The 25,562-nt window shown below is 38.8% G+C and overlaps 1 protein-coding gene across 1 annotated transcript in view; it reads right to left on the bottom strand.

The window, feature by feature from the left end:
- LOC139137673 (vigilin-like) overlaps nucleotides 1-24,792 on the bottom strand; it is a 40,722-nt gene extending 15,930 nt beyond the window's left edge. The window contains exons 1-6 of the mRNA XM_070705884.1: nucleotides 24,766-24,792; nucleotides 24,595-24,675; nucleotides 5,911-6,199; nucleotides 2,622-2,733; nucleotides 1,614-1,936; nucleotides 23-256 (exon numbers count right to left, since the gene is read on the bottom strand). Coding sequence (XP_070561985.1) covers nucleotides 23-256; nucleotides 1,614-1,936; nucleotides 2,622-2,733; nucleotides 5,911-6,165 — 924 coding nt within the window. The 5' untranslated portion in view covers nucleotides 6,166-6,199; nucleotides 24,595-24,675; nucleotides 24,766-24,792. The remainder of the gene's footprint in view (nucleotides 1-22; nucleotides 257-1,613; nucleotides 1,937-2,621; nucleotides 2,734-5,910; nucleotides 6,200-24,594; nucleotides 24,676-24,765) is intronic.
- Between the last annotated feature and the right edge of the window lie 770 nt (nucleotides 24,793-25,562).

Genomic DNA, 25,562 nt, shown 5'->3' with positions numbered 1-25,562 from the left:
CAAGTTTCACGATGAAACAAACCTTTTCTTCATAAGTTGCCAGGATAGACTGTATGGCTTTCATGACACCTTCCTTCTCGCCAGACACAACAATTTCATCTTTATGAACACTGGGAGGCGGTACATGGATCTTAGCTCCGGTTTGATCCATCAAGTCTTGGACGTATTTGCCAGGAGGTCCGTTTTTGCCAGTAGGTCCCGAGATGAATGGATGGAATGCCTTCTCCACTTTGAGACGTTCAAATGCCAGTTTGGACTGAAAGAAAATCAACAGGAGACAACCATGAATCACAGTAACTAAATGTAGCTGCTACGTACAGTTATTGAGTGTTTTTGTCAAACGGGAAGTTACAGGACTGTGGGCGCACAATGGGGAATTACTGATGATGCAGCCATTGGCATACACTGGGTGGGAGTTTTGAATTCTCCAGTAACATTACTTTGACCGTATGATAAATTGGAATAATCGTAATGGGCACTTTCGTGACATATGCAAATAGGGGTCAAATGGTCGTACAGGAAACACATTTTGAAACATAAGTGTTCTCCGACAAAACAAAGAACATTTTTTCAGTTTATTTTTTACTCAAGTTTGGTTGCTACATATTCAAAGACATCAACAGCATGATTCAATGACAATTAACACCTGAAACATGGCAAAGCTAAGGGATACTGGGACCAAGCGTAGCACGTCTGATCAGTAGTGTGGCTTTTCGTATATTTGCATAGATTTACCATAATCCGGCTTTTATAGTTGTAGTTCCTGTTTCAGGGGAGTACCCTACTAGTATTTAAATTTTACTGGGGTTCCCAATGGGATATAAATGCCATTATATTAGGGGCCACCAGAAATGGTACCAGGGTTGCCAAATCATGTATCTATCTTCTCAAATCTTATGTTGAATTCTTTTCTTATTCTCTCTCTCCAAACGGTTTGTGATTCTATACTCTGTTGATTGGATTTGAACTAACATCATACAGCACCTAGTGAAGACACCACCCTTGAAAAGAATGGTTCAATAATCGACGTCACAGATGTCAGGTCAAACATATTTTATTTTTTACATCAAAGTAAGCCCAATACAAATACCTTGACTTTGCAAGGGACGCTAGTGACGTCACGGTCTGAGTTGGCGACTATTGATATTCAAATGAGCAGTTTTTACGACTCAAGCTTGAAATACTGCTCACGAGACTAGACGCGAGTGGGTCGAAGGTACGGAGGCAAGCGGACGAATAGATTCTAGGCTAGGTGTCAGATTGCCTTGCCAGGAAATTTACTTACTAGATTACAATTTTAATGGAAAACAAAAGGCTATGACACAAAAGGATATGAAAACTTTTCACCATCTTAATTTTTTGAAAATCAAAAATTTTACTTTTCTCGATAGAGTTAACACAGGGATGGCAGCCATTTTGAATTTCAAATATCCGTAAATCTTGGGTAAATTGTTTCTCTAGTTCCAAAATTTGCCAGTGACCCCCGACTTATTTTTTGATTTTGAAAGTGAATGGTTGACAGATTCCTTGAGGGAAATTTGAGCGAAAGTTTAAGTCTTTTACTTTCTAGGCACATACTACCTGAAAGTTGAAAAGATGTTCTTTGAACATACCTGTTCCTCAGAAATGAGTTGTATTTCATGTTTAGCTTTCTCAATTCCTTCCTTTGTGCCCATAATCTTAATTTGATCAGAGTTGTCTTCGGTGCGAGGTACGTTGATTTTCGTTGAAGTATTCAATTCCAATTCTTTCAGTTTTGACCCTCCTTTTCCAAGCAAGAAGCGATGGTGTTCCTTAGGGATTGGCAGAGATACGTTGGCCTGTGTTTGGAGTTTTGAGATGAGTTCACGTCTTGACTGCATCACTGCATCTGCCTTGCCGGTTACCATGATAGTCAGACTCTGGTCTTTAGACATACTCATTTCAATGTGGGTTCCTATGCATAAAATAAATGCAAGATAAAAAGACATAAATCCATCTCATTTGTTGCTCAGAAAAAGGACAGAAAAAATTTCAGTCATCGAGTTGCGTAGCTGTGAGGATTCCTTCATCATGTGAAGAACCAACAACTTGAATCACAAAAACTGGTGATGTTTGAAAAGTTTACTTGATATCGACAAATGTAAAGGCATAACTGACTAAAAACTTTGTTCAAAGGTGCTCTTCATGGCAAGTGATACAGAAAAATAGAGAATTCTCTGTAGAGAGATGAATTGTTTGGTGTAGATAAAATACTGTCACATAGTTTTGGCATACAAAAATAATTGGTACAAGGGCTGACATGAAAGTAATTTCCAAATCACCTAAAAGCAAAGAAATCCTGTTTGCTCTAAGGTACATTGCAAGCAATGTTGTCTTTGGACACTTCAAAGGTGTGCTGGTAATGTGGGCAGTGTTGATAGAGTGTATTGCAGACAGCTTTTGTTGACTTTCATAAAGATTACTGGGTAATGAAGGAATCTGCACATTTCTAAGTTGTTGCCTTCCCTGGGAGATTAGGAACATTGGACATGTCCGGTCAAATGCAGCATTACAGATTTGATTTACGCAATTTATAAGACAAGGACAGCGTCTTTCAGATCTTATACAATCTATAAGACCAGTAAATGCATCCTACTCACCGGTTTTCTGCATGATTTCATAGCAAATCTTGTTAGACTGTTCTGCCTCTCCAAATCGTTGTTCATTTGTGAAGTCACGGTATCGCCTCTCTTCCAACGGTACATGAAACACCTGTGATAACATAAAAGTCCAAATAGTTAGCAACAACATTAAACAAAGTTTTCCACCACAAAACAATCTTTACAAGCATCTATGCCAATATTTGAAACACTACGTAGTCTACTTGTTGCACTTCAGGGACAGATATTCATACTCTCAAACCTTTACAATTCTTTTTTGGTCAACTACTCGTGGGGGTTCATTTTGATGTTCATGGAGTAATTAAAGCTTTCACAGGCTCATTTTTGTGAAAATTGAAAATATATTTTTCCCCATTGAGTAAACCGGGATAGCGGCCATTTTGAATTTCATATGTTAGTAAATGTTGAGTAATTTATCTCTGATACCAAATTTTGCACAGTGACCCCAATTTTTATTCTTGGTTTAGAAAGACAACTGTGTAAACTATCACTGAAGGAAGTTGGAGGAAAAAAATTGTGTTTCAATTTCATGGCTCTTTAACCCTTTTCCTGCCAAGTCGGTGAAAATCCGCTTGAAATTCGGTGTAGCTAGAAGCTGAGCAGCCACGGCCGTTATCCTCCTAAGGCGGTGGAAATCGGGCTACTTTTTGGTACCCCCTTTCCTGCCTAGTCGACGGAACTACGTTTTGCTATCCCCTGTGCGTTTAGGGGTCATCCGAGGACAGGTTTTCTGACAAGGAACGCCTTTTCCCCTCGAAATGGGTTCGCAGGGAGTCGATAGACAGGGAAAGGTGCAGAAACCTGTCCGCCAGTCCCCCACACCCGAGGGGGGCTGGTTTTTTTTACCGCTTTTTAGCGGACTTGGCAGGATAGCATGGTGACGTTTTCTGGCGGAGTTGGACGTACTTGGCTGCCTGGCACTATAGAGATTGCTGCCGAACTTGACCAACTCGGCAATGCTAATCTAGAAGGCTACCTCTTGCAAACGACTTGGCAGATATGCCGATGGTGCGAGACGAAAGTCACTTATTCAGTTGTGCGTGACTGAAAATGAGAACGTATTTTTGACGGGACGGCTCGACTTGTTCCTCCCATGGAACGGATATGAACGACTCGGAAATACCATTACAAACTGGTGTCCGACGTACTAAGCTGGGCTTCAGCTCTGCAAGTTCAAGCCAGGCAACGTCCTTCACCGCCTTGGCCATGCCATTCAATGGACGTAGCTTTGGATTTTTATTTATTCCATCTTCCGAAGTATTGGCTCTGGTTTGCAGGCAAACGTATCCTCTTGCCGACGCATTGGTAACTACGTACGCTGTTTGCGTACAGAGAATTCAAAAGGTGACATGAGGTCAATATGCTACATGTACGGGGATACCGCCTGCATTTTGCAGGGACTGCTTTTGTTATGCAAACCAGCTAGCAGTACAATATGGCTGCCAGCATGTGGACACGTCGATGGCTAGAACAATGGAAGCATATTGCGTTGCACCCGTGCATCGCAAAAGTGAACTGAAGACTTGGGGGTAGTGACTGGTTATCACTGGTTAGCTGCAGCCCAAGCCATGTCGGTACAAACCCGTACCTGACTGAGAACCACTCGATTAAGTCAGTAATGAACGGTAACACTCGTAAGCCAACTCCCAACTGAGCTGGCAAAACTACGTAAAGCTGTGCTTCAATGGCTCAGCCATGTCGTTAATACAACGGCAAAAACGTAGTTTTTGTGCTACACTGCCAAGTCGTTGGAGGTACGTATTCAATTGACCCTACCCTGGGGAAACAGGACAGGTTTGACGGTGCTTCTGCACCCCTAGCACGACCCTCAGGGTCTCTGACTAACAGACGAGTGAGGTGATGTTTGTGCCTAGCGGACGTACGTAATACTGAAGGAGTTTATTTCCGAAAAAATAAACATGAAACGGCAATAAAATGACGCACTCCCAGGGGCAAACAAAGCCGGTGACCTCAATTTTTTTCTGCAGCAACCCTTGAGCTCCTTCCCCTGTCTACGGGCATGTAGAAATTATCGAAGTCTAACACGTATAAGTACGGCTAAAACTACCCTGAAAATGGGCGATTTCTGCCAAAATGGCTGGCAGGATAACATGCAGGAGAGCCAATCTTTTGCAGGCACATATTATGGGGCGGTTTTCTACTGACTTGGGAGAATAACGGACAAGGGCGCTCGGCAGGAAAAGGGTTAAGGAATTTACTGACATAAGGAGAATATCTGACTCTAATTTTCTTAATTTTCACACCCTATCAAAATCGGAATTTTTGCTGGAATTACGTTCATGGAGATAAAATCACAACTTCCACTTCATATCGAAACATATGGGTGACAATAGACCAGCATTCATGCTCTGAGCAATGCAGTCAACCCCTCACATACAAGAATTCATGCTCTGAGCATTGCAGTCAACCCCTCACACACAAGAATTCATGCTCTGAGCATTGCAGTCAACCCCTCACACACAAGAATTCATGCTCTGAGCATTGCAGTCAACCCCTCACACACAAGAATTCATGCTCTGAGCACTGCAGTCTACCCCTCACACACAAGAATTCATGCTCTGAGCATTGCAGTCTACCCTCACACACTAGCATTCATGCTCTGAGCATTGCAGTCAACCCCTCACATACAAGAATTCATGCTCTGAGCATTGCAGTCGACCCCTCACACACAAGAATTCATGCTCTGAGCACTGCAGTCAACCCCTCACACACTAGCATTCATGCTCTGAGCACTGCAGTCAACCCTCACACACAAGAATTCATGCTCTGAGCACTGCAGTCTACCCCTCACACACAAGAATTCATGCTCTGAGCATTGCAGTCAACCCCTCACATACAAGAATTCATGCTCTGAGCATTGCAGTCAACCCCTCACACACAAGAATTCATGCTCTGAGCACTGCAGTCAACCCCTCACACACAAGAATTCATGCTCTGAGCACTGCAGTCAACCCCTCACACACAAGAATTCATGCTCTGAGCACTGCAGTCAACCCCTCACACACAAGAATTCATGCTCTGAGCATTACATTGTCTATCATGGAGTAACTTTTAGGCTTTAACCTGTATCTCTGCCAGTATTTTCCAATGGCATTTTTCAGAATAACATTGCCAGGGACTTCAACCTTTAGAACAGTAAACCTAGTGAAATCACAATGATGACAATGCTGTGGCTGGCACAGAAGACAGAAATACCGGTGGTAGATGGGAATGTGTGAAATCTGAACATGTGGCTGTTATGACTTACCTGAGTAACAGTGGAAGACTTGACAGCCATCTTGGTTGGGTATCCTTGACTTCTGGAACCTCTGCTGGCAACGATCTCGGCGGCGGTCATCGTGGAGGTTGGAGATACGGATCCACTTTGTGACGTCACGGCAGTGGGCAATGGAGGAAAAGCTTCAGCATAGGTTGGTTGATAGGCCTGGTCATCGACGGTCTCTGTGGCATCCATCTCAACATGGTCTGCACTCCCAGTGCTGTTTACAATATCCGAATCCATAGTCGGTTTCCGGTTTCAAAGTCTGACAGTACCACTGCTTGAGAAAGATGGAAACGGGAAATACATAAACAATCCACAATGATTCAAATAAATGCTTGGAAACTCATAATACCATTAATTCTTTCACAAAATGTCAAATTGAAAAGATACAGATACATATACCAAACACGACAAATGGTACACAAATCCAGCATTGCATTATGGGATATAAAATAACCACATGTCTACTGAAAGTACAGAACTGAAGTCATTTTTTTCTCTTTTTTTTCTCTATACAAAACCACATTGGTGAACAATCAAAGATGTAACATTTTATGAGACTATAGAATTACGCATGTATTCTACAAAGGGTCCATACGCACATGGACATACATAAAATTCAAGTACTTTTCAGCAATTTTCAAGGACCCTTTTAGGTCCAAAACACCATTTTCCAATACCGTGTATCATGTAATTTTTAGGATATTATAACATATTATCTTGTCGTCTTTAAAAACTCACGAGTAGGATATCAATTCTCAATGATATTCTAGGACTCTATTTTATTTTCAAGGACTTTTCAGGAGGTTGTCTAAAAGAATTACTTCCAAAACATGAACTTCCAAAACATGACGTGATCACAGTATGTTGACTCAATTGCAAGGACAGTAAAATATTGCAAATCTCCATTTATTGATATGCAATTGCATCTTACCATTTTATCTATGTAAGGGTAAGTGCTATCCAGGATATTACCACAGCTATAAAGCCATGTACATAAGGTTTATGCACAATTGTGGCTATACATACATACACTGTGTGTGTGTGTGTGTGTGTGTGTGCGCGCACACACACACACACACACTGTGTGTACACACACACACACACACACACACACTTGAAGTGATTTATTTTATAACGCTCTCCTCAGCATCAAGCACTATATATATATATATATATATATATATATATATATATATATATATATATATATATATATATATATATATATATATGAATGGTGTCATGTGTTAAGTCTCATATGAATGGTAGCCGGAACTACTTTATTTAAGTATACTGCTGTGGACAGCGGCAAGCCAATTCCACCATTGTATGCAAATTGCAAAACCTTCACTTGGTTTTCTTCACTATAAACAACCAAGGGAAGGTCTCCACATTGACACTCTATATAGGGGAAATAGCCCAGGACGGTGGTTGTACATTACGAAAGATATAAATATTACATTAGATGTTTTTCAGAATTCTGGTGAAAACTTCACAGCAAAGTAAAGGACATTTGTTAGACAGACTGCCAGGACTGTGCAGACTCATTGGCCATATGGGGTCAAAGATCGCCACCATTACTTAGTCAAATGTTCACTGATAATATTTGATGACCCTTATATCTTCCAATAAATTAATATCAATCTGCTTATCTTTCCATTTGCTTCCTAAATTGGCACTCAAGGAAGCACACATCTACTGAATACACACTAAAAAAGAAAAAGATACCACCACTAACTACTCTATAGTCAATGTTTTCTTTGCCATGTGCCACAGACAGCAATGCTCATAGCCACTTCCAAAATGAAATACATATTTGTGGTTAAAACCATAAACAGAGTGATTTTGCAGGTAAGAGTGTCAATGTGTTGGTTAAATACTACCGTACTCGTCCGAGTATAAGCCCCGGTTCAGCAACACTAAACAGCGGTAAAACTAGGGGAGGGGCTTATACTCGAGCAACCCCATGTTATCTGGCATGGACGCTTAATTTATGCTAATTTTATGCACGATTTTTGTCAACACCACTCGATCTTTCTATCGCTTTCAAAATCGACTTACACATCCAAAGAAATTGATTGTACAATCTCTGAATACAGAAGTGATATTTTGGTGAAATTTCAGCTTCGAAAAAAAACCCAAACTTGAAACAAAGACGTCATATGCTGCTGCTGATCAAACAGTAATGTGAACAGGCATGCATTGCCTACACGGAAAGGCCACTCAATATTCCAGTATCAAACTGTCTAATCTTGTGAAAACAACAACATAGCAGTGAAAATTGTAATAGTCACCAGGAAAAGTCTTCACAAATGATAGGATAATGGTTTCAACAAAAGAAACTGCATGTTTCAAGCATGAAAACATCGTGGCCATGAATGAAAATAAACAATGGCCGACGTGAGTGAGACACTTCTATTTAGGCGACGGGGGTGAGCAGAGTCAAAGAATCAAGATAGTACTGGAAAAACGTGTCATTTTCCTTACGATGCTGTCAAGGGAACTCCAGTTTCCCATTGTTTTAACATCTTTAATTGTTTCTTTATTATCTAAAAGTAATTTTACCAAGTTAAATGACCAAATATCCTCTCCTAACCTTTCTGTATTTGAGTTACACTAGGGTAGGGGCTTATACACGGATGTAATGCATTTTCTAAAATCCTCTGAAATCAGTAGGGGGGCTTATACACGAGCAGGGGCTTATACTCGGACGAGTACGTTAAATCTAGTAAACATAAAATACCTGAAACTGCAAGACCAATTCATTGTTTTTTATTCTAAGAAGACAGATTTCAAATCATGCTACATAAGCTGCCCGCATCTGAATAAACATTTCACATACACTGTAGGATATATTACTGTCAAGTTACTCATCTTATCACTGAATCACAAAGTAGAAATATTTTTGAATCGCATGAATGAACTTTGATCTGCTATTGTCTTCAACAGCGAAATGAAGAATAAAGTGTACATACAGTGTACATACAGTGTACATACAGTGTACACGTGTATGCACAGTTGATGTGGAAGAAGAAAAAACTTGTGAACTCTTCCCGACAATCAGATCATGATCTGGGAAGATCAGACGGCTTGGGAACGACTGGTGTGTTGCTGTGATGGTGTATGTTAATGCAGGGATATGAATTCAACGATAGTGGCATTCTAGAACTTGCTATATCTGATTAACTCTGACACAGAAAATGTTGTATTTCACCATCAGGTCAAGATGGTTAACACTATTGAAACACAATATGTCCAATATGGTGCATTTTAATAAAATATTGAACATTTGAAGGCCGCTGAAAACATTCATACTATAAATGCAATTTCCAGAGACTAAAGTAAAGCTGCTATAATAGACCAAGCCAAGTGGGTGAAAATACGTATGGTTTTGGCTCACTACTACTTTTTACTGACTTAGCAGATAAGGTAGTGATACTATGTGGCAGGAAAATGGTTTAAATGGCCATAAACCTTACCAAAACCAGCACTTTCACACAATTCACACTGGGAACACCATAACACTGTAACTAAATGTATCTGTTACCTGGTCATGATTGATATGATATTGTACTGGAGGGAACTAATGTGACACAACAAGAGAATCCTAAATCTCTTTAAAATTTTCTGAAATCCCATCCTAAACCAAAAACCATCTGCTTTCTCAGCATCTTTCTTCTCAATCACTGTTGCTTTCAGCACATTTATCAAAACTTATTTGAAAAGTCAAGATTTCAGTCACTTCTCTAACAACTCAATGATATCAGACTTGAGGCGAAGAATGTGCCTTTTGGACAGATATCAAAATCTCATTCTTTTACAATACTTTTGTGGCCTCCCACCTTTATTGGGATCATTTTGAAGCTCAAGAAGTACAAAGAATTTTCACCAGCTTATTTTTTTATTGAAAATTGTATTTTTTTCCAAAAAGTTAACCATGGATTGCCCCATTTTGAATTTCACGTGTCAGTACACAGTAAACATTGGGTAATTTGTTTCTCCAGTATGAATTTTGCGCAAACCCGCACACCCCTGACTCTCTTAGTCTCCATTTCAAAAGGGGAATGGTCTAAAAATTCCTTACAGAAACTGAAGATGCACATGTATCAAGCAAATCATATGCAAGGAGATTAAGCAGCTACAGAACAATTACTGTCATAACATGTGACTAAACTGCATGTATATGTCATCCACTTTATTTTGTAAACAAAGAAACATTGCCCAGAATAAACATAAGAGGACAGACTACATCGCTGTCGATATAAAGTTCTTGAAAAGAGCAAAAGCACACATAATTTGTCTGGAATGTACGATCGTTTGGTGCAGAGACTGGTTGGTTCTCTTAATTAAAGGGAAAACAAAATTTCTTCTAAGTGAGGATGGCGCACATACATGTATTTCTTGCAATTTCAGTATGGCCTGTTGAAATGAAGCATGATTTTGTGGGCTTTCATTTTTCCTGGCAATTTACCCTGAAGGCATTAATCTCACTCTGGAAAGATCTGAAAGACATGCTATCATGATATCTCACTCTTTGATACAATCTTTCAACTCGGCTGCTGCCAGAATACATCACTTTTGCATATTGAAAAAGTTACCCCTTACATTGCAAGGCCATTGAAACCTGGCTTCCTGGATCTTACATCCATGGTAATATTTCTAATTTTTTACAGTGAATGTATGAACCATTATCGGTAATACACATTCAAACTGGAGTACACCCACCAACTATAATTGCACCGTCCTGTAGAAAAAATAGAATCTAATCTTCTTGTGTTCCCTTGGCAACGCTTAAATACCATATTTTGAAATGGAAATTATGTCAAAGCCCAAGTCTCAAAAGGTTATGCAAAATTTCTTTTTTCATGCATCACCTGCTAGCATTTGTATCTGACTGTCTTCTTGGAAAATTGAAAACAGTGGTAAAACAAAGAATTAAGGTTAAAAAAATTCATCCGCATAAAAATACATGTACACAGAATTTGAAGAAAAAGAAAGTTTTGCTATGTTTCAAAATTAATATTAAAGTATCCTTAAAAGACTTTATTATACAATGTATGTTTGCATTTTTTGTCTTGCATAATTCAGTTAGTTTGAAAATTTCACCCTTTGAATACACCACAACTGTTGACAGGAGGGAGGACCACAACACTATTGCGTTACCTTTTGGTGTTTTACCTCTGACGCTATACAGTAGGAAGTCACCATTTAACATTTGAAGAGTTACGTCTTTTGTGTTTTAATGAAATGAGGGCCAGAAATAAATGTCACAAGCGACACAAAATTTGTCCACATGGGAAGTTATTATTTTCATAAAAAACAAATTATAAACCGAAAAGATATGGTAGAAAAAGCATGCCGTATTTTTCTGTAAAATTTTAAAACTCTCCGGAGATTGTTTACGGCAACATATTCAACTTTAACATTCATTATCCTGCCAAGTCGGTGAAAATCCGCTTGAAATTCGGTGTAGCTAGAAGCTGAGCAGCCACGGCCGTTATCCTCCTAAGGCGGTGGAAATCGGGCTCCATTTTGGTACCCCCTTTCCTGCCTAGTCGACGGAACTACGTGTAGCAAACCCTTGCTCACGCTAGGGGTCGTTCGAGGACAGGTTTGGGCGAGGAACGGCGTTTGCTCTCGAAATGGGTTCACAGGGAGTCCAAGGACAGGGAAAGGTGCAGAAACCTGTCCGCCAGTCCCCACACCGAGGGGGGCTGGGTTTTTTTTTACCGCTTTTTAGCGGACTTGGCAGGATAGCATGGTGACGTTTTCTGGCGGAGTTGGACGTACTGGCTGCCTGGCACTATACAGATTGCTGCCGAACTTGACCAACTCGGCAATGCTAATCTAGAAGGCTACCTCTTGCAAACGACTTGGCAGATATGCCGATGGTGCGAGACGAAAGTCACTTATTCAGTTGTGCGTGACTGAAAATGAGAACGTATTTTTGACGGGACGGCTCGACTTGTTCCTCTCATGGAACGGATATGAACGACTCGGAAATACCATTACAAACTGGTGTCCGACGTACTAAGCTGGGCTTCAGCTCTGCAAGTTCAAGCCAGGCAACGTCCTTCACTGCCTTGGCCGTGCCATTCAATGGACGTAGCTTTGGATTTTTTATTTATTCCACCGTCCGAAGTACTGGCTCTGGTTTGCAGGCAAACGTATCCTCTTGCCGATGCATTGGTAACTACGTACGCTGTTTGCGTACAGAGAATTCAAAAGGGCACATGAGGTCAATATGCTACATGTACGGGGATACCGTCTGCATTTAGCAGGGACTGCTTTTGTTATGCAAACCAGCTAGCAGTACAATATGGCTGCCAGCATGTGGACACGTCGATGGCTAGAACAATGGAAGCATATTGCGTTGCACCCGTGCATCGCAAAAGTGAACTGAAGACTTGGGGGTAGTGACTGGTTATCACTGGTTAGCTGCAGCCCAAGCCATGTCGGTACAAACCCGTACCTGACTGAGGACCACTCGATTAAGTCAGTAATGAACGGTAACACTCGTAAGCCAACTCCCAACTGAGCTGGCAAAACTACGTAAAGCTGTGCTTCAATGGCTCAGCCATGTCGTTAATACAACGGCAAAAAACGTAGTTTTTGTGCTACACTGCCAAGTCGTTGGAGGTACGTATTCAATTGACCCTACCCTGGGGAAACAGGACAGGTTTGACGGTGCTGCTGCACCCCTAGCACGACCCTCAGGGTCTCTGACTAACAGACGAGTGAGGTGATGTTTGTGCCTAGCAGACGTACGTAATACTGAAGGAGTTTATTTCCGAAAAAATAAACATGAAACGGCAATAAAATGACGCACTCCCAGGGGGCAAACAAAGCCGGTGACCTCAATTTTTTCTGCAGCAACCCTTGAGCTCCTTCCCCTGTCTACGGGCATGTAGAAATTATCGAAGTCTAACACGTATAAGTACGGCTAAAACTACCCTGAAAATGGGCGATTTCTGCCAAAATGCCTGGCAGGATAACATGCAGGAGAGCCAATCTTTTGCAGGCACATATTATGGGGCGGTTTTCTACTGACTTGGGAGAATAACGGACAAGGGCGCTCGGCAGGAAATTCAGGTTTAACATTCATTATCAAGAATATCTGTTTTTTTCAAGACAAGTCTTGCAATTTCATTCTATAATTGCTTTTGTTTGAAAGGGTAAGTTTCTTCACTTCTCGTAGTATGTGCTTTGAAAGCACAAGACTTTAAGCCTTGAAATTTTCAACTATTCTCTTACCAAATCAAGATCAGGGATCACCGTGCAAACGAAACAAATTACAAAACATTTACCGACATTTGATTTCAATATGGCTGCCATTGCTCTGTGAACTCCAGGGGGAAAAATAAAACTTTTGATTTTCGAAAAACTGAAATGGTGAAAATTTTTCTTATATTAAGAGCTTAAAATGAGCACCTACAAATGGTATACTTGAAAAGTACTGAAAAAAATTTAGAGCCCAATATGTCTATGAGGCACATTCTACCCTGGTGAGTTTAAATGTTTTTTGATAGCACTTGTCTCTACACCGGAACAAAAGATACAAATCAAGTTGTTCTCTACCCAGTGATTGTAAAGCTAACACAGATATGCATTGAGTAGAAAATGATATCATCTATAATTTGACAAGGACAGAAGACAGAGTATCTGTTGTATCTTGTGAACACTCTAGTATTCATGTCATCGTGTTCCAGAAAAGGTTTATGCAAATGTACGTCACCATATAAATTTTCCTTCACAGTTCTCGCTGCCAAGATGTAATTGCATGCAATGATTTGATAAGTTACACTGTACCAGAACTTTTCATATCATTTTATATTTCTCTATGATGTCAAAAAAGTAGAACTGTAAAAACAATAATTATTCTGCTTAGTACATGACTGTATGGAAACAAAACTGCCTTTTTCACAGTGCTAGTCACATGGTAAACTGTCCTATTCCTTGAGAAGTTTTCATTTCAATCTTTGAGTTCCTGCATCAAATAAGTTCATCTTTATTTTTGGGGTAAGAGAAATCAGTTCAATTGTAAAGGCACTATGATCTAGACCTTTGAAGTCTGAAAACAGGCAAAGCGGTACACCACCAATAGCAGCCCTACCGATAAATGTTTCCAAATTTTCCAATTTCTTACAACTTAATATTCATTATTCCTTCAAAAAAGCATGTTTTCAAAGTTGACCCTTTGAGTGCTGTAGTTTTTCCCGCCAAAAGTTTAGTGCAACATTTCACCAATTTTTATGATTTCTTTTTGTAATTTGTAAATAATTTGGATTAAGTGGACATCACATTTCATTGCCTTCAATTCTTTTTCAAAATTTTGGCAAAATCTGCAAATATTTCTTGAACAAATGGTATATATTATTTTTGAGGCAAATATTGACTTTTGCACTCAAAGGGTTACGATAAAAGCCATATTACATGTAACTCTGAGGAAAGTATATTTCCCGCCCAGTTACACATGGACAACATAGAGAACAGTACACTTTTCACAGTTCACTTTAGTTCATGGTTTTTTGCACTCACCGTACTGATGAATTACATGTAGAAATTTGTAAGGGCGTGTTATGTTTGTGACATGTAAACATACACATTTGTCTCTATTTCTTGGAAAACTTTCCCAAAGGGCAAATACTTATATACTACGCATGGTACAGTCTTCACAACACTTTTAACCCTTTGAGCGCCAAAGTCTATTTTTGTCCCCTTATAAAATAAACCCCAGTCAATTTTTCTCAGATTTTGCCAACATTTCGAGAAAAAAATGTAGCCAATGAAACGTGATGTCCATTTGGTTCAAAATTATCAAAACATTACAGAAAAATTCAAAAAAATTGGTAAAATTTTGCACTAAAATTTTGGCGAGAGAAAATTACAGCACTCAAAGGGTTAAACATCAACATTATAAAGGAATGCAACAATTGTAAAACTATGTATTGCCAAGATCCATAGTCCCTTTTTTCAGAGGGTACGGACAGTAGACAGGAAAATATGATATGAGTTATCCACTAGTAGTACTACTCTCTGCTTTGGAACAGGCAAGCAGAAATGTCACCCACATTCCGTCACCATATCTTTGCCTGTTCTCTAACCTTTGCATAAGCACATAACCATATGATTTTGTACCATTTGACAGTTGTTTTCATATCTGATTAGTTCAAAGCTATCTGGCCCCACTCAACCATAAATACATTATTGGTCAGTTTCTCCGGATCTATGTCTCAGTTACAGTCCTGTAAATGTTACAATCTATGTCTATGTATTAATTAAACATTGTGTTCGTAAAGAATATGTTCCCGCATGTAAAGTGCACATTTGATTTTGAAATACAAAATTATATTTTGTATATGTACATGACTGTATGGAATCATAATATAAATGCCAGCCATTTTTATAGGAATGTCTGCTTCTTTGACCCAGAGTTCTACACTAAACAAATTGTTATGACAAAGAAAAGGAAATCGTAATTCACATTACATTCTTTTTTAGAGGAAGGTTTTCAGACAAGCCCCACCTACATGTATCTATCCTTTCAGACCAGTACATTTAATAAATTATTCCTAGGAATGCATTTTGAAATTAATTGAATTTACACAGAGGTTCAGACTCCGTGTTTTCTAGGATGCGTTTCCAAGGATGACTGTTGGAAACAGTCAGATTTAGTGTAAAATATAGTAGAGTTATTTTTAAGAATCAAGCACACTTCCACAATTTATGTATGATGTATCCTTTTACAGTACTCTAAATGAATTCCTAGAAAAGTAATTACTAAATTCCTTCAAATTTTCAGAACTCAGTTGGCAATATGCTTCACATATGCAACGCTGTTTGTCATCTGGTGATTCAAAGAAAACAGGAAACGGGAAGAGATCTGACCAACAGCAAATTCATATAAAACTGTGAAAATTGCCAACGTGATATACAAAGTCAAGCTACAGTATTCGACATTCAGTTGCAGAAAGCAGTGAACAACATACACATACAGTATGAATACATCATGCTAGTAAATGTAATGACTTTTTGCTGTTTTCTGAACACAAATGATCGAACATAGCGGGTATCAATCTATATCTCATAAGTGGTTGGTACATGTACTTCACCATTACCAGCTGAATTTACAGGTTAATTGAAATATTATGTACTGACCATCTAAATTTAAAATTTTATGAGAAAATCTAAATAAAGTGACAGTCGACATACTCTAGCTGCACTATTTAAGATTATGTCAGGTCTGGTTGACTTTGCATACAATTATGCATTATAACTAATAAGATAGACATGACTGATATAATCAGTCTGAGAGGATACTCAGGGTGGTTTCAGACTAAAACATCGCAAGCTGAGCTCTTCTGACAGAGTGAGAGACATTTGCAATGTCTAAAAGGTCAGGGGACTGGGGAGAGTAACGTCCGTCATCATATCTCATCTGATCAGGTAGTATGGTTTTAAAGGTTGACTGCTTTTGTAATATTAGAGGCATTGTGAAGGCTTTTAGGGGTTGAAGGTCATAAGTATAAAGTTAAATTTAGTTGAAGGCATGCAAGATTTTCAATGAACATGATAAATCAAGGTATCTTTAACATGTTTCTCTTGATTTGACACATCTAAATCAAAGTCTGTTCAATATTCATCAACAGACTGTCAGACTTGGATATGGACAGACTGTCAGACTTGGATATGGAGTTTTAATTTGGAAATGTCAAAATAATTGCTATTATGTACAATAGTTCTTAAGTTGAATTTTCCACATTATTAAAATGAGATAGCATGAACACAGAAAGAAGTCAAAGGAAACTCCTCTTTGAACATTTATATAACAGAGCAGATAACTTTGTGAAATCTTGGACAAAAGTCAGATTACCATTTTCAATACCATGGTTTGACTCAGTCAGATTGTTTGTGGACCGATTTCTAAGGCAGTGGTATGAGCAGGTTACGATTTACCCTTTGCTTTTTTACCTTTAATGGCTGATTATTAATTTTACAGAAATAAATTGAACTGATCACAGATTTGACTCATTCAACTTGACCCTGTAACCCCCCATTTCCATGTACACAGGTCCAGCCTTAAAACTGAAAACAAAGAGTCTGGGTAAAACTATGAGGTTGAAAGGGTCAAATGAATATGTGCAACAAATTTACTGAAATGGATATAGCATTTGTATTCAATTTAAGCATTTGAGTGCTGTAATTTTTCCCACCAAAATTTTAGTGTAACATTTTTCCAATTTTCATCAATTTTTCTATCATATTTTTTATTATTTTCAACCAAGCAGACATCACATTTCATAGGCTATAGTTTTTTCATCAAAATGTCGGCAAAAATCTGCAAAAACTTGACTGTGGTATATTTTATAAAGGCAACAAAGATTTACTTTGGTGCTCAAAGGGTTGTTTTCTGCAGAGTCCTACTGGGAGACAGCGCCCAGAGTCAAAATATCACATAATGAGAAAGTTGTCTTGTCGATTGCTTTGATACAGACATGTGGTTTTACACAGCAGTATTTACACATTCATTGCATTTCATGAATTCTTGCTCTGACTTGGCCACTCACAACTGAGTGCATTCTTATCAAACAACAAAATATCAAAATGTGTCTAATGACACTTACTGCAGCTAACAAAAACCACAGTCCTGTGGCTAACAAAAACATACGAAATAAAATAAAAAGCCTTGGTATAGAAAAAAGTCAAGTGAAACTATCGAAGGATAGCTGATTTATGGAAAGGAAATTTGCTGACAGGAATAAACTTAAAAGTATATTTTCAAGGCTTAATAATGTGAAAATTTCAGACTTTTGAAGTATTATTTCGAAAACAAGGGGACTGTATATACAGTATCGGTACACTAGCAGTCTGTAGATATGCCAGGAAGCCATTATATAAAACACTTCAAATAATAGTGAGTCATAATTTTATATCACTAGAAATAGATATCCAGAAATGCCAATCGGAACAATTTATACTTCCTTGTTCTGAAGTAACTACATCCCTATGTAAAGGCTTCGGTTTTTCCAAGGCTACAGCAGTGCATGCATCTAAAAATTCATAGAATCCGTATTTTGCCTGAATATGGTTTAAGTGTATAAATCTGGAAATAACCTTTCATGTAAGATGATTTCACAGCTGTCAAGTTTATCACATCAATTACAAACAGTAAATTTCCTACAACTCATTCTGTATATGTAATTTCATTTTTTTGAGACTTTGCCATGGCAAGACAGCCCTGTTCTTGTATTAATTTGCCTTTCAAAAGTCACTTTTACTAGCTTACTTTCTTTTCCCAATCCTCAATGCTTTAACACCCCTTTCCCAAATAGAGATTACTTTTGCATAGAAAACAACAGTTTATATTCCAAATTTGACAGAGAAAATGTTAAAACTATTGAAACCTTGGAAAAACTTCTCAAAACACTTTAAAGTCATGCTCAACTCTCAAAAGCTGAACACATTTGTATTTACTGCACAGTGCATGTAATATTGTTGAATACAGTGATCGTATTACGAAACACATAAATTTAGAATTTAACAGTATTGAAGGGGATGTGTTTCAGTGATCATCATCACTTCCGTAATAACAAGTCATCGTTGATGACACAGTCCCCACTTGTTTACTTTGTTATAATCTTTGGTGTCTAGGTAGCTGTGGTCTAGGTAGCTGTGGAATGACATTGATGCAACGGGTACTACAGGCCTGTGACTTGCATAATAAAGTAATCTGAGGAACGTTCAATAAATGACTCATCTCTGCCGGTAATGACCACTCAAGGAACTTTTGATTACATCACACATAACGATGCCCCTACTGCCTCCAGTGTCATGATGGCACATACTATACACATGGTTTGGTGGAATTTTCAAAATGGTATGGGATCGGGTATGTTGTTGTAATCAGCCATTTCGGATCATATAATGAAACAAATTAATGTGCACAAGAATGCAGCCATAGTATTTTATCTTCGTATCATGTTTGAACAAAATCAGTCCATCGAGGGACAGTGACCTATGTTTATGTTTCAAAGACATAAAAAAATCACACCAAAATTGAAATCAAATGGCTGTCTATTGACCATATGGATCATAGCACAAAATTAGTAGACATGCATATGTATGCCATAGTACTTTATCTTTGTACCAAGTCTCAACAACATTGGTTAAAGAATATTTGCATATGATTAAGCCTCAAAGACATGAAAAAATCCAAAAATGACCATCTGACAGCAATATTGGAAAAAAATGACAATCTGGCAGCCATATTGGAACATGTCACGAAGTAAATTGACATGTATATGTGTACCATAGTGCTTGATCTTTGTGCCAAGTTTGGACAAAATGGGTGTAATGACCTATGAATTACGATTAAAAGACATGCAAAATTCCAACAAAATGGCAGTTCTGCAGCCATATTGGATCCTATCGCAAGCTTAATTGATACATACATATGTATGCCATTGTGCTTTGCCTTTGTGCCAAGTTTGAACCAAATCTGTTCAAGGATGTTTGAGTTATGGTTCAAAGACATGAAAAAATCGCAAAAATATGGCCGCCTGTCAGCCATATTGGATCACATCACGAAGTAAATTGGTGTTCATATGAAGGACATAATATTTTGCTTTTGTGCCAAATTTGAACAGAATCGGTTCAAGGGTGTCTGAGTTATGGTTCAAAGACATGAAAAACACAACAAAATGGCCGCCTCACGCCCATATTGGATTGTATCGCGATATAATTCGACATGCATATGTAGGACATAGTGTTATGCCTTTGTGTCAAGTTTGAACAGAATCGGTTCAAGGATCTTTAAGTTATGGTTCAAAGACACGAAAAATCGCAAACAAAATGGCCACCTCATGGCCATATTGGATTGTATCACAAAATAATTTGACATGCATATGTAGATCATAGTGTTATACCTTTGTGGCAAGTTTGAACTGAATCTGTTCAAGGATGTCTGAGTTATGGTCCAAAGACATGAAAAATCGCAACAAAATGGCCGCCACGCGCCCATATTGGAACATATCGCGAAATAATTTGACATGAATATGAAAGCCATAGTGTTATGCCTTTGTGCCAAGTTTGAGCAGAATGTGCTCAAGGATGTCTGAGTAATGGTCCAAAGACATGAAAAATCGCAACAAAATGGCCGCCACGCGCCCATATTGAAACATATCGCAAAATAATTGTACATGGATATGAAAGCCATAATGTTTTGCCTTTGTGCCAAGTTTGAGCAGAATGTGCTCAAAGATGTCTGAGTTATGGTCCAAAGACATGAAAAATCGCAATAAAATTGCCGCCTCGCGCCCATATTGGATCGTATCACAAAATAAATCGACGTGCATCTGTAGGTCATAGTGCTATGCCTTTGTGCCAAGTTTGAACAAAATCAGTTTAGCAGTGTCTGAGAAACTGCTGATGACGGACGGACGGACGGACGGACGGACGGACGGACGGACGGACACACGGACGGGACCCAATCTATAAGTCCCCGCCGGACTTCGTCCGCGGGGACTAATAAAGATACACGTACACAGCAACTACCACAAGTTTCAATCTACAGTAGCGGTTTTACATGTAAATAATAGTTGTAAACCAAGGATAGTCAAGTGAGAGGCGTATTGCAATTTTACTGTAAAGACATTGTACTGCCTGGCACCTCTCCTAATTTGTATCTTTTGTGCAGAAACTGGAAGCATTGTTTACAGTTCAGCAGAAATCATGCTGATACAGCTTTGACATTTGATCTGTGACTGCAATTGTCTTCAGCTAACTGTTGAAACTAACTAACTAACTGTTGTTTAACTGTTGATCACAACATAGTGACTACGTACTTCTGAAGCCTATGCAGGGATTGATACCTTACAAAAGACATATAGAGAATTATTATCTCATCAAATTCACACTCATCTAAAATATACATGTGATGGATGACAGTAGATACCACACGTACCAAATACAAGTTTACAGGCTGTCTCAGTTTTATTGCCAAGGAAAAAATCCTAAAACCAGTTATGTCTGAAAAATTACGCCCCTGTTCAGTATAACCTCCCTTTGAAAATGTCACCGAGTGTATGTGATGGTGGTAATAGTACAAAATGAAGGTACTTGTCGCAGTGCAAAACTAGCGACGCTGGATTCTAAAATTGCTCAATATGCTTTGACTAAATAATGACCACATTTTAAGATTATACTTTCAGATATTATGCATGCAAGAACAGCAAACATACCACTATAGTAGTAGTTGACTGCTAGCATAACAATGAATACTGAAAAGACCACACTAACAGCTCAGACTACAAGTTGCAACAACTGCCACGCATGCTACACTGACAATTTTCCTGTTTTTCAAGCTATATTTAGTAACAAACCTGTACTTGTGAACAGTTCTATTACCATTGACTTCAGTTGTATTCTGCCAGGATAGATTATTTTCACTCACTGAATGTCAAGGCTTGGCAGCCATCATCAAACTGCACAGCTTATCAAGACAAGACACATACACAACATCTTTGTACATAAGTTTCACAGTTGATGATGTTAAAATGTAGGACATTGACCTCTAACCTTCTAGTTATCCATCGCTCCCCATCCATCGCTCCCTACCTTTCCATAAAATTCCTTCAAGTTATCAATTGCTCCCTATCTTTCCATAATATTGCACAGACTCTGAGTACAACACACAGAAGTGTACGGATCTCAAACTAAAACACAACGTGCGGTAACTAGATGGTTTGATAGAACAATGTTGAAATTTAGCCAACCAGGCAACACCGTTACGAACTGTTCTTTTTATTGATTGCCCCCTGACAGCAGTTCTGCAGGGCATTGAATGATAACCCTATGCTTTGAAATAATCATAAAATATGACCCTTGTCTTGAATAATAACTTTTTAATTACATCTAGAATGTCCACAAACCTAGACTGAAAGATTCAGTCGCGTGCGGGCGCTCCGGCGCACTGCGACCTACGACCCTTTACCACGACTGAAGGCACACTGTTGAAATCCTGTTCTCCAACAAAATTTTGTTGGAACCAATCGTATTACAGAAAGGAGGTAATTGACAGTATGTAGGGTAACAAGACCGCCCACATCGCTCACTCAGTGCGTGATCGTGATTAGCATATTCAAAACTGTCGCCTGGCTTTTGTCCCGCCTTTATAGGCGTCAATGGAGCCATACAGACAATTGTATCTACATGTAAGTTTTTTTCTCCGACAAGCGGCTAGCCTATAAAGCTTACACACACGTGTCGTTGTTTTCATCTGCCGAGAGAGCGATTATGCAATGTCGGCGCTGCCGATGCAGTTGATTGATATTGTTGTCTTGACTACCGCGTGTTCATTATGCCCGTAAACAGCCCACGTGAGCAATATTCAAATTACACTACCACGATTTACATATTTGAAAAGTCTGTGAAGACAGTTGTGGGTGGTACTTTTTTTCTTTGAGTTTGCCGCGGCCAAGTACAGTGTGCTTCAGTCGTGTAAAGGGTCGTAGGTCGCAGTGCGCCGGAGCGCCCGCACGCGACTGAATCTTCAGTCTACCACAAACCAGGCCACAGAATAATAACTAACCTGGCTACAGTATAAACTATTTTACCTCTGAGTTTGGGAAAACCAGCACCTACTTTGGCGAGGGACTCTCCAAACAGGTCAGGTTTATAAAAGATTACAATGGATAGTATGTTTCAGAGCACCGAAATGTTTACAGAACTATACATCAAGTCAACCAGCACTCAAAAACCTTAATACAAGAATGGTTTTTACTTTCAAGAGTATTTTGAAGTTTTTTATGTATAGAGCAACAAGTATAGAACAGGTTGTGGATGCATGATTTCCACTTCAAATATTTTTTTCAAGTTATATTAAAAGTACAATGTATTTTCTGATATTGTATGGTACCCATTTATACAACCTTCCTTGTCAGTGCAGTGACTGTAATTGTAAACCATGCAATCATAAGATCTTGTTCTACCTGAGTACTTTTTCATTTTACCATAATTTTACACCTCTGTGTTTTGAACACATGTCATTTGAACACAACCTGAAATACATAGGTAATTATTTATGGTGTGTGTTGATGTATACACCACATAAAATGCTGTTGTTTACAGCTGTATATGAATAACCGTTCAATTTGCTTCTTTAGAGTGTCTTAGTCTCACAATAACACGATGCACCCACGTCAATATTCCCTTGGTCAATTTTGGACAGTGGAGAGCGGTCAAACCGAACACTATGTGAAAGTACTTGACGTACAACTACCCCGGGGGGGGGGGGGGTTTGGGGGGGTTGTTCCTTCTTGCACAACAGATGTCCTTATCACCTAGCCATACTAATATTACTATGCAAGATAGCATTTAGACAAAATGTCCCCTGAATACTCAATTCCATGTTTGCTTTCAAAAAAAAAAAAGCAAGCGACCAAACAACTGTAATCACGATTTAAAATCCTGGAATATATTCACTTTAAAATCACAAATCAAAAACAAACAACAGCCAAAAAGCTCTTCTGGCAATGTCCTATCTACAGAAGACTTCACAGTCTACATTGTAGGTGGCAATAGCTCCACACACTGCAAGTGTAACACTTCAAAACTATATAGTGAATGGAAAATGTAGGGTTAGGGACTTGGTACATGTTTTCAAAAACCCCTAACAGGGGGTATATTGTATTTTCTGTAATGTTTGCTGTCTAGCCTCAATTTTTCAACAAGGAATAATTCTAAAATACTATTGACTGTTTGAACACCAAAATTTGATCGTTTTATCTAGTAGTTTATTAGTAGAATTATTAGATTTCAATTAATCCAAAAAACTATCAAAACATATGTGAGGACTTTTCAGCAATTTTCAGGGCCCAGGGGGTGAAATTATCACTACAACAAGACAGCTGTCAGTTATTTCAGAAGGTATCGGCCACGTAGTTTGGAGCAAAAGTAGTTTACATAACAATCCGTTCAGGTGTTATGGGTAATTCCGTGAGTTTTCAAAAGGTCTTAGGTGAACGGAAGTTACGTTCGGTACGTTCTTTAGCTCTGTTTTCTAGTTGAACCATCAGTAAGGAAGCCAATAACTCCACAGCATGGATTTCAGTTGCTAGACTTAGACCGTGTAGATTCTTACGAATTACCCTACGCGACATTCAGAAACAGACGTTGATGCATAATCAGTTAGCCAGAGGTGACACGTGTGCCGTTCCCACTGTGACCAACCGGTATATAATGAGGACGCCTGAAACAATGTGCCCCATCGGTGACATTGGAACTTTTCGTTATTCCTATCAAAATGGCTTGGTTGACTTAAAACTGATATTTACAATAAATCTGCACCGAAAAGTAGATGTATGCCAACTTTACTGGAGATTGCAAATAATCTCAGTTACTGCTTTCGTCATTAGAATTGGAACTTTGGACGTATCTTGATCGTTTCAATAAAGTAACATCTAACAGCTGGTCGCAGAATGACGAAGATCCTCGCCACCAAGTCAAATAGCGACACGACTTCTCAACTTTGATGTTAATGTTTTGTATATAAACATATCCACAACGCGTATCTAATTGGCTGTCTCCGCATTTTAAAACAAATTTGAACAGAAGTCTGGAAGGTGCCCTTTCTTGGGGAGGGGTTCTAATCAGAACTAGAGTACTCACACGAATGGTGCTGTTAGCCGTAAAGTCAGTCCCAGAAATGAAGCTAGGTTCTTCAGAGCTCCAGAGTGGCTGATAATCAGTCTGAAAAAATCGAAAAAGGGAATTAGACGACCTGTCAGAGACATAAAATTGTAAAAATCTGGTGGAAATAACACGTAGCTCGCCACGTACCACGGACAAAGAGATATAATGGAAGTCTACTTAATTTCCTCTCCACTTTATATATTCTTCCGCGACACTGACTTTTTCATTTGAAAGGCCCTTAGTGATTGGGTATTATCGTTACAGACAAATGATATTGCCATATTTGGTCCAATAGCTCGCTACTTTGTTACAGGTAGTGGTAAAAATAGTCCAGAATTTTCAAAGGTTAGTAGGGCACGAAAAATCTTACGTTAGTATCAAGTTACTATAAATAATAAAACATAATTATAAATAAAAAGGAAAATCATATCGTGAGTCACTCGAAATCGTCATAGGTCTTTATTTATTCTGGGTTCCTTTGGTATGCGTAGTGATTTTCAGGGCTTCCTCAACTCTAGGTTCAAGGGTCATAAAGAGGCCGTATCAGCTGAAACGCAAACGTGTCACGCACTCAATTTACAACGTATTGTCCCGGACGTTGTGGGTCACAAGAACACTGCGTTCTAAATGTGAGTGCACACGGCCACGGTCAAGTTTATGCACGGAGTGAAGTATTATGTCCAGAAAAGAATCGCCCAAAGTTTTATGCTTATTCAGTACGCTTCCTTTCGGATTTTCAGCAAGTTCTATAACTTCTAATTGTGCTTCGCTGGGCACCGGGCGGGGGCTGTGCACATAGCTATTTACTTGAATAGTTTCATTCATTTCAACTTTTAGTGCTGCTTGATATTTTACATAAATTTCCAACAGTATTATCGTTTATACACCTGTTGTTTCTGACTTACATAAAAAAATCGTGTGTTCTGTGTACACCCTGTGTGTAT

Source organism: Ptychodera flava, chromosome 7, assembly GCF_041260155.1.
Source record: "Ptychodera flava strain L36383 chromosome 7, AS_Pfla_20210202, whole genome shotgun sequence".
Taxonomy (NCBI): Eukaryota; Metazoa; Hemichordata; class Enteropneusta; family Ptychoderidae; genus Ptychodera; species Ptychodera flava.
Note: the sequence above shows the minus strand (reverse complement) of the source record. Positions and strands in the feature narration are given on the sequence as shown.